The sequence below is a fragment of the Rattus norvegicus genome, chromosome 13 (genome assembly GCF_036323735.1).
Source record: "Rattus norvegicus strain BN/NHsdMcwi chromosome 13, GRCr8, whole genome shotgun sequence".
Taxonomy (NCBI): domain Eukaryota; kingdom Metazoa; phylum Chordata; class Mammalia; order Rodentia; family Muridae; genus Rattus; species Rattus norvegicus.
In genome coordinates this window covers 95,974,795-95,990,279 of record NC_086031.1, presented here as the reverse complement: position 1 = coordinate 95,990,279, position 15,485 = coordinate 95,974,795, and the positions used below count along the sequence as shown (strand labels likewise).

General features: G+C 44.1%; 1 protein-coding gene across 10 annotated transcripts in view; it reads right to left on the bottom strand.

Moving 5' to 3' along the window:
* Dnah14 (dynein axonemal heavy chain 14) overlaps positions 1-15,485 on the bottom strand; it is a 216,593-nt gene that overhangs the window by 80,048 nt on the left and 121,060 nt on the right. For 9 of the 10 annotated variants that reach the window (XM_039091477.2, XM_039091479.2, XM_063272768.1 and 6 more), the window contains 7 exons: positions 14,974-15,035; positions 14,046-14,230; positions 12,637-12,765; positions 9,908-10,045; positions 7,157-7,324; positions 5,677-5,847; positions 321-488 (listed from right to left, as the gene is read on the bottom strand). In XM_039091477.2, coding sequence (XP_038947405.1) covers positions 321-488; positions 5,677-5,847; positions 7,157-7,324; positions 9,908-10,045; positions 12,637-12,765; positions 14,046-14,230; positions 14,974-15,035 — 1,021 coding nt within the window. Of the gene's footprint in view, positions 1-320; positions 489-5,676; positions 5,848-7,156; positions 7,325-9,907; positions 10,046-12,636; positions 12,766-14,045; positions 14,231-14,973; positions 15,036-15,485 lie in introns of those variants that run through there. The other variant, XM_039091487.2, reaches the window with a different exon arrangement.

The following is a 15,485-nucleotide window of genomic DNA, read 5'->3' as shown; positions in this document are numbered from 1 at the left end:
AGTTTCCCCTTGCCCATCCCCTTCCCCTTGCTTCTATGAGGATGTTCCCTCACTCTACCACCTTGGCATTCTTAACTATTATCCTCAACTGTACACCCTGCCCTTGGGGTTAGATGCCACAGAGACAAAGCATAGACAGAAGTGCAAAGAACTGAACATCTAATGTCCCCCGCCCTTGGAACCAGAGGAAATGCTTCCCCTTCCCACCTCCCACACTTTAAAATGCTTGATCTATATATGTACAGATACATATCCATATGCACACACGTGGACATAGTCATGTTTAATGCTCTTCAGGCTTTCCTGTAATGTGTCTTTACCTCCAGGGATGTGGACCCCAACTTCTGTTGGAATTCGGTGAGGATGTTGAGAAGTTTGTCATAGTTATCAGTGTTCTGGTAGATCCTTTTTCGGTGAGGCTTATTTACATCCATGAAGTCCACAAATAAAACTGGGTTGTTCATCAGGCTCTCCTGGCTCCAGGAAACCTATTGTAAAATAAGAATTCAATCGCTATTCAGATTCCATTGTCTTTACATTGAAATCCTATCTTTTCCTAAGACCGCAATCTGCCTGTCATAGAAGCTTCTGACAGAGGAACCTTAGACTCAGGTTCCCGTGTGTGTACACACATATGTGCGTGTGTGTGTGCTTGTGTGTGTTCCTTTGAGCAGTGATACTTGTAGTCCCCTCTTCAAAATAGCATTTTAAAAAAATGCTTCTAACCAAATACCCTGTTACAGAGAAAGCCAAGGATACTGAAATACAGTTGTGCCCATGACCTCGCCTCAGGGTTCTGGACTTGGGCTGAGAGCTCTCTGGTTAGAGCCGGGTGCCCTGCAGGTCTACGGACAATCCGGGAGAAGGACTGTCCCTCGTCAGCTGTCAGTTACCACCCCAGGTTGTAGCTTTGCATAGTTAGTTGCCTTCTTCTTTGCATGCTTTTGGTTCTCTGTCATGCCATGGCCACAGACTCTCTCCTGCTTGAGCCTTGTTTCCTCTAAAACCAGTCAGGATGGAAGGCTCTTTCCTGTCTCACTCACTGCAGGACTGTGCACTGGCTGGCAGAACACCAGCATGCTCTCCTGCAGCTTCTGGTTTAAGGTGGCCGTGGGCAGTCTCCACCCGTTCTGGTAGTCCTTGGCATACACCTCACTTGCTGTCTAGACCCGGAAGTTCCTGATGGACATTCAGAGGTCATTTGCTTAGAGACTATATGACATCAGACGTCTTGTGTCACTTGACCAGCTGGGTTAACTGTGTATAACCTTACTATGCTGCACACCATTGGTCAAGTGAGGACAATGACAGGGCCTCCATCACAGAGGTGTCATAAATGAAGACGTATCAAGGTCTGAGTCAGCGCCTCATGCATTGAGCTCCCTGTTTAGTCGTATTTCACTCTCTCAGAAAGACAACTGAGTAACCCTCCTGTTAATAATTCATGTCCTTGTGCTTATAAGGACAGTTTGGTTGATGTGGTCTTTAATTTGGGGAATTGTAGCTGCCTCTGCCACTCATAGGGTTGACGGCTGCTAAGGGAAACCTGGTTCCCATGAACTTGCTCCCTCACCGTGCACTGCCTTTGTATCTGCTCCTCTCTGTGGTGAGATGTGAAGGCAGACTTGTGTGCTTTCGATCTTATAGGATGCTTAGAGGACGGCCGGGAGTTCTCCCAGGAGTCTTCCTGGGGGAGGTGTAATGAGCTCTCTTCTGATTTTCATTTTCTTAGTCTATCCCTTCACTCATTCTTTTAAAAACAAAACTCATTATATGTGTGCGTGGGCACATGTGGACCTCAGAGCACGGTTTGTCCAGGTGGGTTTCTTTCCTTCTACCTTTATGTGGGTCTGGGGGTTAGAACTCTGGTTGTCAGGTTTACAGGACAAAAACCTCACCCGCTAAGCCAGCTGGCAAGCCCCATGCCCCTCCTGAGCTGTCTGGTCAGCCCCATGCCCCTCCTGAGCTGTCTGGTCAGTCCCACGCCCCTGCTGAGCTGGCTGGTCAGCCCCATGGCCCTGCTGAGCTGGCTGGTCAGCCCCATGCCCCTGCTGAGCTGGCTGGTCAGCCCCATGCCCTGCTGAGCTGGCTGGTCAGCCCCATGCCCCTGCTGAGCTGGCTGGTCAGCCCCATGCCCCTGCTGAGCTGGCTGGTCAGCCCCATGCCCCTGCTGAGCTGGCTGGTCAGCCCCATGCCCCTGCTGAGCTGGCTGGTCAGCCCCATGCCCCTGCTGAGCTGGCTGGTCAGCCCCATGCCCCTCCTGAGCTGGCTGGTCAACCCCATGCCCCTCCTGAGCCGGCTGGTCAACTCCATGGCCCTGCTAATATGGCTGGTCAGCCCAGTACCTTCATTCCTTCTCTACTCATTCAACCTAGATTTAGTTGTTGAATGGTTATATTAAGCTGAATTCCAAAGATTTATCAAGAAAAAAATCAATGATTCTGTCTTCATGAAGCATGTAAATTGGAAAGAGATAGGACAGGTCTGTGATATGAAAGTCCAACAGTATTAAAACATACAAAAAAAAATCTAGAAGGAGGCTGGCACTGGCCAGAAAAGGTTACCAAAATGTCAAAAGTATGCACTGAATTTGAAAAATGATCCACACTGTATATTGACAAATTATAGTGTCATATGTGTAGGGACTACATGTCTTTATAATGTGTTTTTACAGCATAAAAAACCCTATTTGCCACCTCAAATAGCACCATTGTGCCCAACAGTTCTCACGGACTTCTTCATCCTGCGTAAGAGGCACCATCGTCCTGCTCTACCCTCGTCCCTGCTTCTGAGCGGTGGACTCTTTAGACTTTGCACATGGTGGGAATGGGCTGAGCCTGCGGTTTCTCACTTATCGTCATGTCCACGAGCTGAGTCTTGAACAATGGCCATGACCAGGGTGAGCCACGGGAGGGGACCTGCGGCCGTGGAGGCGGAGGCTGTGGTGAAATGCAGGGGTGTGTGCACACGCAGGCATGGACACCAAGGCCAGCACTCGGGCCTCGTGGGGGTAGAGAGGGTGTGGTGAAGGCCAAGGAGGAATGGTTTCCAGCATGTTCAATATTTCACAGTCCCAGAGCAGCACGATGCAGGGTTAGAAGTCTAAACCTATAGATTCAGATCGTACTCTTAAGGTTCACATTATTTTCACTGAATTCCTTACCTGTATTTAAAATGTAAGACGGCTCAGCGGTTAAGAACACTGGCAGCTCTTCTGAGATCCTGGGTTCAATCCCAGCACTTACATGGGGGCTCAAATCCGCCTATAACTATAGTTTTATAGGATCTGATGCCCTCTTCTGGTGTGCAGACATACATACAGACACCCATATATATCAAATAAATAATAAATCTTTAAAATGTAGGTGTAAGAGTGTTTTTCAGAATCACAGTAGCTTAGCTACATCACTGTGTATTAGCAACAATTCTAAATGATCTTCATCAACCCCACATCCGACAGAGGGCTGATAGCCAACATTTATAAAAACCTCAAGAACTTAACCCAAATAACCCAATTAAAAAATGGGGGCACAGAGCTAAACAGAGAATTTTCAACAGAGGAATCTCAAATGACTGAGAAGCACTTAAAGAAATATTCAGTGTCCTTAGTCATCAGGGAAATGCAAATCAAAACAACTCTGAGATTCCTTCTTACATTGGTCAGAATGGCTATAATCAAAAACTCAAGCGACAGCACATGCTGAAAATGTGGTACATCTACACAATGGAATATTGCTTAGCTATTAAAAATAAAGACATCACGAATTTTGCAGGCAAATGGATGGATTTTGAGAATTTCTTTCCTACTGAGGAAACTCAGTCCCAGAAGGACACCCATGGTACGAACTCACTTATAAGTGGATATTAGCCATAAAATACAGGATACCCATGCTACACTCCGCAGACCCAAAGAAGCTAAACTAGAAGGCCCCAGCGAGGATGCCTGAATCTCACTTAGAAGGGGGAATAAATTAGCCATAAGAGGAAGATGGAGGAAGGGAACTGGGTAGGGGAGAGGATGGGGGAGGGGAATGGGAGGTTTCAGGATCAGGTGTGGGGAGAGGCAGGAGGGATGACCAGATGACCATGAGAATGAATGGGAATCTGTAACTGACAGGGGTAGTGAGGTGGGGAGGGGCATCTCCAGAATGAGACAAGAGGCCTGGGGTGAGGGAGGCACCCAAGAATCAATGGGGGTGTATTTAGCTGTGACTCACAGCACTGGAGATAGTCACAGACTTTAGTCACCTCCTGTAGTCAGGAATTCCAGTGGAGCAGTAGGGACACCAACCCACACTCAAAACTTTCAATCTCAAATATATCCCGTCTATAAGAAATGCAGTGATGGGAGACGGAGCAGAGACTGAGGGAATGGCCAGCCAATAACAGGCCCAACTTGAGACCCATCCCATGGGCAAGTACTAATCCCTAACACTGTTAATGATGCTCTGTTATGCTTGCAGACAGGAGCACATTGTTCTCCGAGAGTCTCCACCCAGCATCTGACTTAGATATAGATGCCCACAGCTCGACAGTGGATGGAGCTTAGGGACTCTTGTGGAAGAACAGGAAGGAGGATTTCAGCCTCTAAGGGGATAAGGATTCTACAGGAAGACCAACAGAGTCAACTAATCTGGACCCTCGGGGCTCTCTCAGAGACTGAAGCACCAACCAAAGAACATGCACAGGCAGGATCTAGGTTTCCCCACACATGTGTAGAAGATGTGGCAGCTTGGCTTTCATGTGGGTCCTAAATAACTGGAACAGGGGCTATCCCAAAAGCTGTTGTCTGCATGTGGGAATGTGTTCTATCAGCTGGGCTGCCTTGTCTGGCATCAGTGGGAGAGGACGCACCTAGTCTTACAGAGACTTGAAGTGCAAAGGTGGGGTGGGGGGTGGGGGGATACTGGGTTAGGGGACAGGAGGAGGGGAGGGAGGCTGGGGGGAAGGATTGTGAGAGGAGGTGACCAGGAGGGAGCAGTGAGCGGGACATAAAGTAAATAAGTAAAATAATGAATAAAAAAATAAATAAAACAAAAAAATTTTAAAAATCCATGCGTTTGTTATAGTCTCAGAACCGTGAATATGCACACACACTGGTAAAATATTCACATGCAGACGTACATTTAAATGTCTGTTTACGTGCATGTTTATATAAGCAGAGCTCTGTGGATAAAGCCTGTATTGTACAATTCTGTTTCAATAGTGTTTAGCTCTGCCCTTACTGTCCTCTTCAGGGGGCTCAAGATTAAGTAGTAAAGAGCGACTCAATGCCTGTTGAGCTACAAGACTCAGTTCAAGCCATTGGTTGTGTTGTTCTCTGTGACGTCATTAAAAGAGACACCAAGGAAGCTAAAGGTCAAAGGGGTGGACAGAGAGGCATCTGGGCATCTTCAGTGGGCAATTCTGCAGGCCCTGGAGAGACCAGAACGGTGCTGAGGCTCTGAGAGGCCAGAGTCGTGGACGGAAGAAGCAAGACTTGATCGTTTCCCTCACAGCTCAAGCTTCGATCTCAGACATCTTTAAGTAAGGAATGGAATTCTTAAAACCAAGTTGCTTTCATTAGCATTAGAGATATACTTGAGGACTTTCATAAAACAACACTGTGTGTGTGTGTGTGTGTGTGTACATGTGCACATGCGTGCGATTCCACTTGGGATACATTTTCCAACATACCTGCATATGATTCTGGAGTTCTGTTGACAGGATCTGATAGAAAAGGCTTTTTTCTTTGGGTTCAATCAAACGATCATGAAACACACGGCTGGCTTCGTGAACTAGGAGCAGAGCAACCGTCTCTTTGGAGTTAATTACGCTCTTGTCTGCCTGCATCAATCCTAGCAGAAGCTGACAGATCAAAAGGCAACACATGACCAACATTCACAGGTGTATGTTACATAAACACAAACTTTCCAAGGTAAGATTCATCAATTTCTGAAAGTGACAATCTGAATGTTTTCATGGGATGGGTGAGCTAAAGCCACAGAAGATGCCTATGGGATGACTTGAAAGTGTCTCAGGATCTGAGGAGACTCCGAGGAGCAGAAACCGTAGCTGGGCAGATGTTGCCAGCACAGGTGACAGGGAAGCAGTTTTTATTAAAAGCTTTTGTGTTTTCTTTGAGACAGGATCTCGCTCTGTGGCCTTGGTGTCCCTGTAGACCAGGCTGACCTCGAACTCAGAGATCTTCCTGCCTCTGCCTCCTGACTACTGAATTAACAGCATCACCACACCTGGCTGTGAGGTGCTTTCTAATATTGATGTATTTGACATTTTACGTTTAAATCAGGGCTGACCTTCTACAGCAAGGGAAGAAAGATAATGTATTCAATATTCTCTCTCTCCTTCCCTCCCTCCCTCTTCTTCTTCCTCCTTCTCTTCTTCTTCTTCCTCCTCCTCCTCTTTTGTCTCTTTAAGACAAGATTTCTCTGTGTAGTCTTCGCTGTTCTGGAACTCAGATGATTTCCCTCCCTCTCCTTCCCGAGAGCTGGGATTAAAGGCATGTCCCACTGTGCATTGCTAACTTTTTCCTTAACATTGAATTCTGCACATTATTTAATTGCACTGCTGACTAAGCCAGTGCTCCTGGGTAAGCAGTTAATTCACGAATGTGCATCAAGTACTTAAATAGGTCCACTCCCTTGCAGCAACAGAGGAGTCCCCCAGACAAGCCCAAACCCACACTGTGACCTTGTCATTTCTTTTGCCCAGAACCCCAGCTTGTACTAACGGCCTTACTGGTCTTGTCACTGGACCGTCTACTTCACATTATTTGAACAGTTCTCTTCGGTGGACACGTGGTACAAACTGCCACTGTGGCTTTCCCTTCTGTTGTACCTTCTGACAATTTGATGTGGGCAGAACCAACAGAGCGGGAGGAAGGGAGGGAGACAGAAAAATTATACCCCGATTTAAAGGTTAAAATCAAGCTAGAGCTGGGCTGGAGAGATGGCTCGATGGTTAATAGCACAGACTGCTCTTCCAGAGGTCCTGAGTTCAAGTCCCAGCAACCACATGGTGGCTCACAACCATCTGTAATGGATCTAATGCCCTCTTCTGGTGTGTCTGAAGACAGCAACAGTATACTCACGTACATAAAATAAATAAATCTTAAAAAAAAAAATAAACAAGCCAGAGAACTAACGTCATAACAAACCTTAAACATGTCTCGGGGATTGAATATATAGTGGCATTTGGTTGGTGTTGGCAACATTTTCTTACAGACTTCATAATATATCGCCAGGGAGCAGAAGACAATCTGATCTCTGCATTTCTGCACCTCAGTTACGAAGTTATGGAGGGAGAAATACAACCCCAAGTGAGCCTTTAAAGAGAAAACTTTGTTTAATTAAACATGTAAATGTAGGCTACGGCAAACACTTACCGCGAAGCGGACTTGTGGACTGTGCACACAGTGTTAATTTCACTAAGAATTATTGTTAGTTAAAATTTCTTAGATCAGGATGGTGGCAAAAGTGCAAAGGTGCCCTGGGTGTGGGAAACAGAGGCCATACCAGAGATCATAGTTTGTCACATGGCCTAGAAAGATGTGACTTGTGTTCTTTGGGGACAATTTGGTGGCCCACCTCTGGGCACATCAGCTGTGGTACTCCAACATCACCTTCCTTGCCAGAGAGGCAAGTGATAGAATGTTACCTCATCTGGATGGCTGTACACAAGGCCTGTCTTTACAGAAGCCAGAAAGTCCTTATTGGAAAAATGGCTTAAACTGAAGCACAGAGCACGTTATACATCTGACGTGTGAGGTTGCATAGAAGTAGTAACTGTCTTCAAAATCAATCTCGCACCTCCTTTCTTTAGAAGTTTTAAAGGTAGATAAAACCAATTTCCCTCAAACCCCTTATGATTCTGATACAGGTGACCACAGGCTACACCTAAAAGGAAAAACTGCTTTAGAAGAAAGTAAGTGTGTGTGCCAAGCTAGGCTGGCCGAGGGGATTCTGCCCCTGATGAGAAGAGGCAAAGATGGGAGCACAGTGCTCATGCTTTAAAGGGAGTTACAGAGTTCCATGCCAGGTGTGTGAGATCTCTCTCACCTCTGTCACCTCTGTCAGGAACGTCACCTCTTGGGACTGCATTAGATAAATACCACATACATTTCTTATGAACATTAAATGCGACTTCAATATTGAGACAAGTCATAATAGTCCAGAAAATACAGGAGAAATAATACTTATAAGATAAGGATAATTTCTCCGTGCTAGTGGCCTTGAGTCACATACTTCTCCCACTCCCCACCCCCAGTAGATGAGCTGGGTGGAAACCCATGTATCTCAGTGGTAGTTACCATAGTTAGGTTTCTTTATTGCTGTGAAAAAACAACATGACCAACAGCAATGTGAAGATGTGTCAGGGTCCTGCCCTGACAGTCAGGTACTGAGGTGGGAGGCAAGCAGGAGGGCCAGAGGCTGATGCTCTCTTGTTATTAATGCTCTCTTCCTGTTCTGGTGATTTAACCCTCTCTTACTCTTCTGGGGCCAAGCCAGTTGACTTCTGCCAATAGCAGCAGGGGATTGAAACTTAGTTTCTTGGGCTCTTTATGTCTTGACTCAGACAAGACATAAAGCCTCTCACTGGCCAGGCAAGAGGCTCTGAGTTCAGTAACAAAGAATCAAAGACAAAGACAGAGACAAAGAAAAAGAAAGAAAGGCACACACAGACATACATACTCTGGAGGAGGCAGAGAAAGGGCTACACTAAGCCTTTATTTTTGCTTTCGGCTTTTTATAGTTTTTTTTTCTTTTTACGCAAAAGTCTTATATGCAAGAAAAAATTACCTCATAGATAAAATGTTACACAAACAGGAGTTACAGCAGAATGTAGATTATAAATTAAAAGCAGCGTTTCATCCTATAAGCTCATTAGAAGTTCAAAGCAATAGTTTTATACGGCCTTGCTTTATCATAGTACACACCTGTGGCTTCATCCTTAGACCTGATTTAGAATGAATGTTTTTCTTGATCATTAATGTGTGTCCCAATCCTGTTTTCTTTTCCTAGTGTAATTAGTCTATGACACATGAAGGTTTACAGCACTCTATTTGCAGCTTATATTCTATAAGGGGCTTGAGAATACTTGTATCAATTTAGGAGTTCTCTAAAGTCATTATTAGTAATTATGAAATCATCCGTTTGTCTAAACAGCATTACCAACTGCATGAAAGAATATCTTCATATTGATTCTGTAGGAAATTTGCCCAATAGGGTGGATAAACACCTAGGAAGTCATTAAGCTCTGCAATAGTGTCCAGAAAGGCACATCAGCAGTGAGAAGCAATTCTGGAACAAAGTCTCTGCTGTCTTTGCTTCTCAGAGCTCAACAAAGCCCTGCAAAACAGTGTGCCATGTCCCGAAAGTCCACTGACTTGGCATAGCCTCTCCTAGACGGGCTTCAGGAAGATGGGGTTTACTTCATCGTATAGTTCATAGTCCATCATCTAAGGAAGGCTAGGGCACGGACTCAGCACAGGTATCTGGAAACAGAACTGATACAGAGGCCATGGAGGGGGTTCTGCTTATTGATTTACTCCTCCTGGCTTATTCACCCTAGGGCCATTTGTTCAGGGGTGGCATTACCCACAGTGGCATTACCCACACCAATACCATTCTAGATCATACCCTACTTTTTAATCCCAGCATTTGGGAGCCAGAGGCAGGTGGATCTCTGAGTTCCAGGCAAGTCTGCTCTACAGAGTGAGTTCCAGGACAGCTGGGGCCATGTAGTAAAACTCTTTTTCAACCCATACACATAAAAAAAAGAAGATCCTCTATTCCCAGGTATGTCAAGGCTTGTGTTCTGTTGACAAAAACCAACCAGTAGAGTATACAGCACTTTTGAGAACCTGGTTCTAGCCCAGTGGAGGGAGCGAGGGAGCTACATACATTACCTGAAAAACAGTGCACAAGACACTCTGTGGAGGGTGAGGCAACACCAGCACGGAGAAGTGCTTGAGGAGACGGGGGCTGATGTCCTTCCCACCGGCAGAAGGTGTACAAGCAGCAATTAGAGAAAGATCTTGAATACTCTGTGGGAAGAGTTTTAAAAGGGGAATGCATCTGTAAGAAGTGAAATATATACCCATATCCCAGCCCCAAGTGGACAGATGCAGGCAGACACCTAGATTACTATTTACTATGAAACGAAAATTACAATGGTAATAGAAACCTGTACTCTTACTGATAACCTGTCATAAAATGTAACTTTAAGCTACTTCTAGGAGCCTTTCTACATGTCATCAGGAATTAGCCCATTTTAAAAAATGACAATCACTTCCAAATGTGAAACCATTAGAAGAAAATACAGGGAAATACATCATGACACTGGCCCGGGCAAAGATGCTCACAAGCACAAGTGACAAAGCTAACATAGTCAGGTGGGATTATCCCAAGCAGGAAGTTCCAGCACAGCACAGTGGTTGACAGTAAAGAGATGCTGACAAGAGGCTACCATCTAGGGTACACAAGGAACTCAAACAGCGCAACAGCTCACCTGCCATGAACAATCCAACTAGAGTTTGGCGAACATTTTAACAAAAGAAAAATTAAATAAACAGCAGGCAAATGAAAATAAATGTCATGCTCATCATTGACCACCAGGGAAATTAAAATAAAAACAATTATGAGATATCATTTTACTCCAGTTAGAAAAGCTATTAGCAAAAGACAAGAAATGGGGAATTCTGGCAAGGCTGAGGTCTCTGAGGAGAAAGGAATTCTCAAACTACTAGAGGGACTGTAATTAGCACAGGTGTTAGGAGAAATAGGGCATAGGCTCCTTATAAAATAGAATTACCACACGTTCCAATTATCCTACTATTGAATATACATTCACACACATAATCAACAGAGATCAAGTCAGCATATAAAATATATCTACATCTGCTGCACTTTAACAACAGAAAAAAAAAAGCATCAGAATCAATTTAAGGGCCCACTAATGGATAAAGAAACATGGTGTATGTATGTGACAAAATTCCACTAAATCTTAAGAAAATGAAGTCCTGTCATTTATATCAACTTAAATGATCCCAGAAGACTTATGTTAAGCAAAATAAGCCAGACACAGAGAGACAAGCACTGCATGGTCTCAATAATTTGGGGGATCTAAAATATGTAATACCAGACATTTCCCACTAATAATTCCAACTATAAATGTTTTATTTCCCTAATTAAGTAATGTAGACTTGTCAGTTGGATATTGTCCTGTAAAAATACAGATGACTCAAAAAGAAATGCTGAGAGAAAGGACAGAAATTAATCCACCAACAAATGAAAGCCAAGACCATTCTGGCATAACCGTTTTGCTATCGAGTGAGTGAAGTATAGTTCAGCTGAGAGCTATCAGAAGAGAGCTATTTGGGGGGTGGAGAGAAGAGAGCAGGGAGGGAGGGGGATCAAGGTGGAGGATGAGGGAGAGTGAGGAGGGAGGGAGACAAGTCGGAGCAGTACAATGATATGCATGCATGAAAATATCCAAATGAGGCCCATTGTGTTATAAGCTAATAAAACATCAATTAAAAAACAAAGACAGAGCAGGATCCTGTATACCCCACTAAAGACAGAGGACTGTGAAGGGTAGTAGGGACGGACACAGGGACAGGCTTGACAACAGACATCAAGCAGAAAAGCAGACAGCAGGAAAAATTATAGGTTCCTACTTTGCAGTAGAGTAACAAACCACTAGTTGAGAGGATTTCTGGATGTCGTTCTTTAAAGGGAATGACAAATGTTTGAGGTGATTCATGAGCTAAATGCTCAAATTTCGTGGTTACATCTTGTAGAAATATAGCAAAATGCCACCCTGTACCCATAGGTGTATCCAATTGTTCTATGTAAATTAAAAAAGAATTTTAAACGAGGATCCTTGGAAAATAAATACTATGTAACTGAGGCTGGCAGAGAGGATACTGTTGGTGAGTTGAGCGATCCTAGCAATGTATCTGTGACTCTGTGACGGCCTGGGTTAGCAGATACTGGAGATAACATTGTTACGACCCTGATACACCACAAAACCACAGTGCTGGGCTCCGTAGAGCCAGAAAAGGACCCAATCTCTCTTGATGGGGCATTGCTGACACCCCTGCTCCTTCTCATGTCCATGACAGGCCTGCAGAAATCTCACTGAAGACCCACTTTTGACGATTTTCTGGTCACTTCAGAGATTTTGCTCAGGCTGTTTGACCCAGGACCCACTTCCTGGTTTTTTTCTTCTCTCTCTGTTTTTCACCATTCTCAAGTTGTCTCTGGAGGACTGCACTGGGGTGCCTTCTCTCTGACTAGGTGGACTGTAATTCAGACAGTTTGGCTGGTGTCTGAGCCAACGCCCTAGTGAGCGTACTTCATCTGGGATCCTGACTTAAGTGTGCCTGAGACACGAAACTATTTGCAGGATGGTCATCTCATCAGGGAAGAGATCTGAGGACCAGACAGCTGACGCTGGCCAACTCAGTTTGGAAAAAAAGGGCTTTTGATTTCCAGAGAAGGAATCAAAAAGGGGCCTCACCATTAGCAAGTTCACATAAGAAGACTTCCTATGTTTTTTTTTTTCTTCTTCAGTGTGCAGTAAGTGTTCAGGAACGACATTTAGTGAGGAGAAAAATCTTAGCGCATACTGTACCTTCCACACGTTTCTTTCCGTGTCATAAATGCCTCCCATGTCTAATAACTGTCTGATCAATTCCAGGGGTGGCTGCGCTCCGCATTCGTCTGGTAGTGGCATATTCAAGTCATCAATAAATACTACAATCTTAAGGGAGACACAAGGTTTAAGTATATTAATTGGCATCAGAAAATTATTTAGAAAATTATGATTTATGGATATTATGATACTGCTCAAGACCCTAACTGTAGGCAATAACCTATTTTTAAAGACCAAAAACAGAAGATCAAATCTATTTTGGAAATGTGGTCGTGCAGGACAATGAGCATTCAACATAGCAGGAACTCTGTCCACACTTGGTCCCTTGAACGACTGCACAGTGCTCTCAGGAAAGGCTTGATGCTGACAATGCGGCTCAACTGTGGCGCTTACCTCTGGGTGTGCCAACTTACTAAGCGTTTTCTCATCATGGGCTTGCTTTTGGCTTTTTCTATTTCATATGCACTCTGGGTTGGACAGGAAGTTTAGAAACACAATCCAGGTTTTAAATCTATATTACTTTTTGCCGAGAATATTACCCAGCCCGGTGTAATGACTATAAGCTCTGTGTAATGAACTCTGAGTGTTTGAAACAAAAAAAATACAGATAGCTGCTTTAATTTCTGAATTGTTAACTGTTGTCTTTGCTGCTGCTGTTTGTTACTATTTGAGAACACTGTTTCCCCTCCTCTAATACAGACTAGCAGCCATGTGTCCTGCCTGTATTTTCTAATGGTGTGATTATAGGTTGCTGAAACCCTTTCAAAACCCCTTTATGTAAACAAACATCTGTCAGTTCTACCCGAATCTTCAGTTGAAGACAGGGGACTCTGAAGCAACCCGTTAAGGTCTGCTAACGGTGGGGCAGCACTGTGGACAGGGACTCCTAGGGGTCTCGTGCAGGCTTTTTTATGAATCGTGGGAACCTCTTGAACCTGGGCTAACTTCATCGTCTTGAATGGGAGTCAGTGATCATAAATTCCAATTGTGATCCAGACAATAAATGGACAGCTGATTCCATGCCAAGCAGACTGAGGGTGAGGATAAGAACATTCAGTGCTCCAAGTCTCTGAGTTATGTGGGTTCTAGAAGTCTCTCTCTCTCTCAGAGCTTCATGTAGTGGAAGAAAATGAGCTAGAAGCTACAGCAACACAACCCTAGTGGCTGATTCAGTTTCCAGCCAATCTTTATCCAGATTTTGGCTTATTCTTCTGTTCTTGTAAGTCCCGTCCCGGACAATGCATCAGACTGGAAGAGCGATGGTTTGAAGGTCAAAGCCCCTATTGTAAGTGAATCTTTGGGCAATGCCCGGGAATGCACATTCCCCTTCTCATTAACTAAAACCAACCAACTCGCTCATCCACTGGCTGCTTAGAGGGCCATGTTACCCGGTTGTTCTTTGGTGCTCCCAGAATGTCTTTGGTTTTTCTCACTAACTTCTGCAGAATCAGCTCCTTGGTTTTGGCGGCCGTCATGGTGGTGGTGAAGTTTACTGTGGAGACTATAATCCCTTTATCATTTTTAACGGTGCTGTCATCATCACCTTTATCCTCTTCTGTCTTTGCACCCTGATCTATGGTGCCAAAATAAATAAATAAATAAATAAATAAATGAATAAATAAATGAATAAATAAATAAATAAATTTAGAACAGTTTAAGCGATGTTTGCTTTGTTTTAGGGTATCTGGAAGTGTAAAATTAAGGGATTTTATTTTGCTGTTGACTTTTAAAGGACAGTGCTCTGAGAGGGAAGCTGAAGCTTTGAATGGCTCTATATTTTCCCACTGTGATCTGCATGTGGGAAACCATAGCACATGTGATGGTGTGAGCCCTCCATTGTGGATGTTACATATTTCTAAACGCATGACGGGAAAGCAGCAAGCAGCATGTTTTACTGTTAGTGCTCATTCCCCGGGTAAGAACCATCCAGGGGGATGTGTGGGCAATGCTGTGGTGGTGTAAGACCCCAAGCCACCACTGACACCTTCGTTTCTGTTGTGTGCCCTGACAGGAGAGCTATCGAACCACAGCTTTTCCTGTGCAGTGCTGAGAAGCAGGGACAACTACAGACAGAGGACACCTCTGGATTTCATGCATTTCCCCCAGGACCGCATGACTCACAGCGGACTGGGCCACGTGCAGCCCCTCCACCAGAGCCACTCATACCGTTCAGTGGTTCGACTGAGTCCTGGCAACTTCCCACAGACTGCATTTGAAACAAACAATTTCAGACTTCACCCTGTGACCTCACACAGCGAAGAATGGCTGGCCTGCGGTTACAACAGAAGAGACTTGATCCCAAGACTTCAAACTTACCAAGACCTACGCCAACTACTTTGCCGGTTTCACCAATCAAGACGTTGATATTCTGTCTGAGGCTGTTGGAATCAAAAGTTTTGATAAAGTTAGTTTATCATTTTAGCTGTAGTATTAAAGTCTAACCAACGTAAGAGCAAACTATTGATTGGTGCTTAGATATCCCACAAGAAAACATTTACTTTTCTATTCACATGTTTATAATCTTAGGCTTCTCTGCATTCCATTTTGTAATTCAGCTGAAAAAAAAAAGGGCTTTTCTAATGTTTCAATGTGAGACTTAATTTTAGAAAGCTGTACTTTAGAAAATTTTATGTGAAAAATTTAGGTTTATATTTTTTTCTTTTAGGAAGAGACAGACAGAATACACAATGACAGGCAAGAGCCCCTTGTGAAGTCTATGCTTTCTAAATAGATGATTTATCTCTAGTACAACACACGGACACTAAACAAAACCTTGTGAGTATATTCAAGGCGCATCTTTTTTTTTTCTGGGAGGAAAATAGTTTATA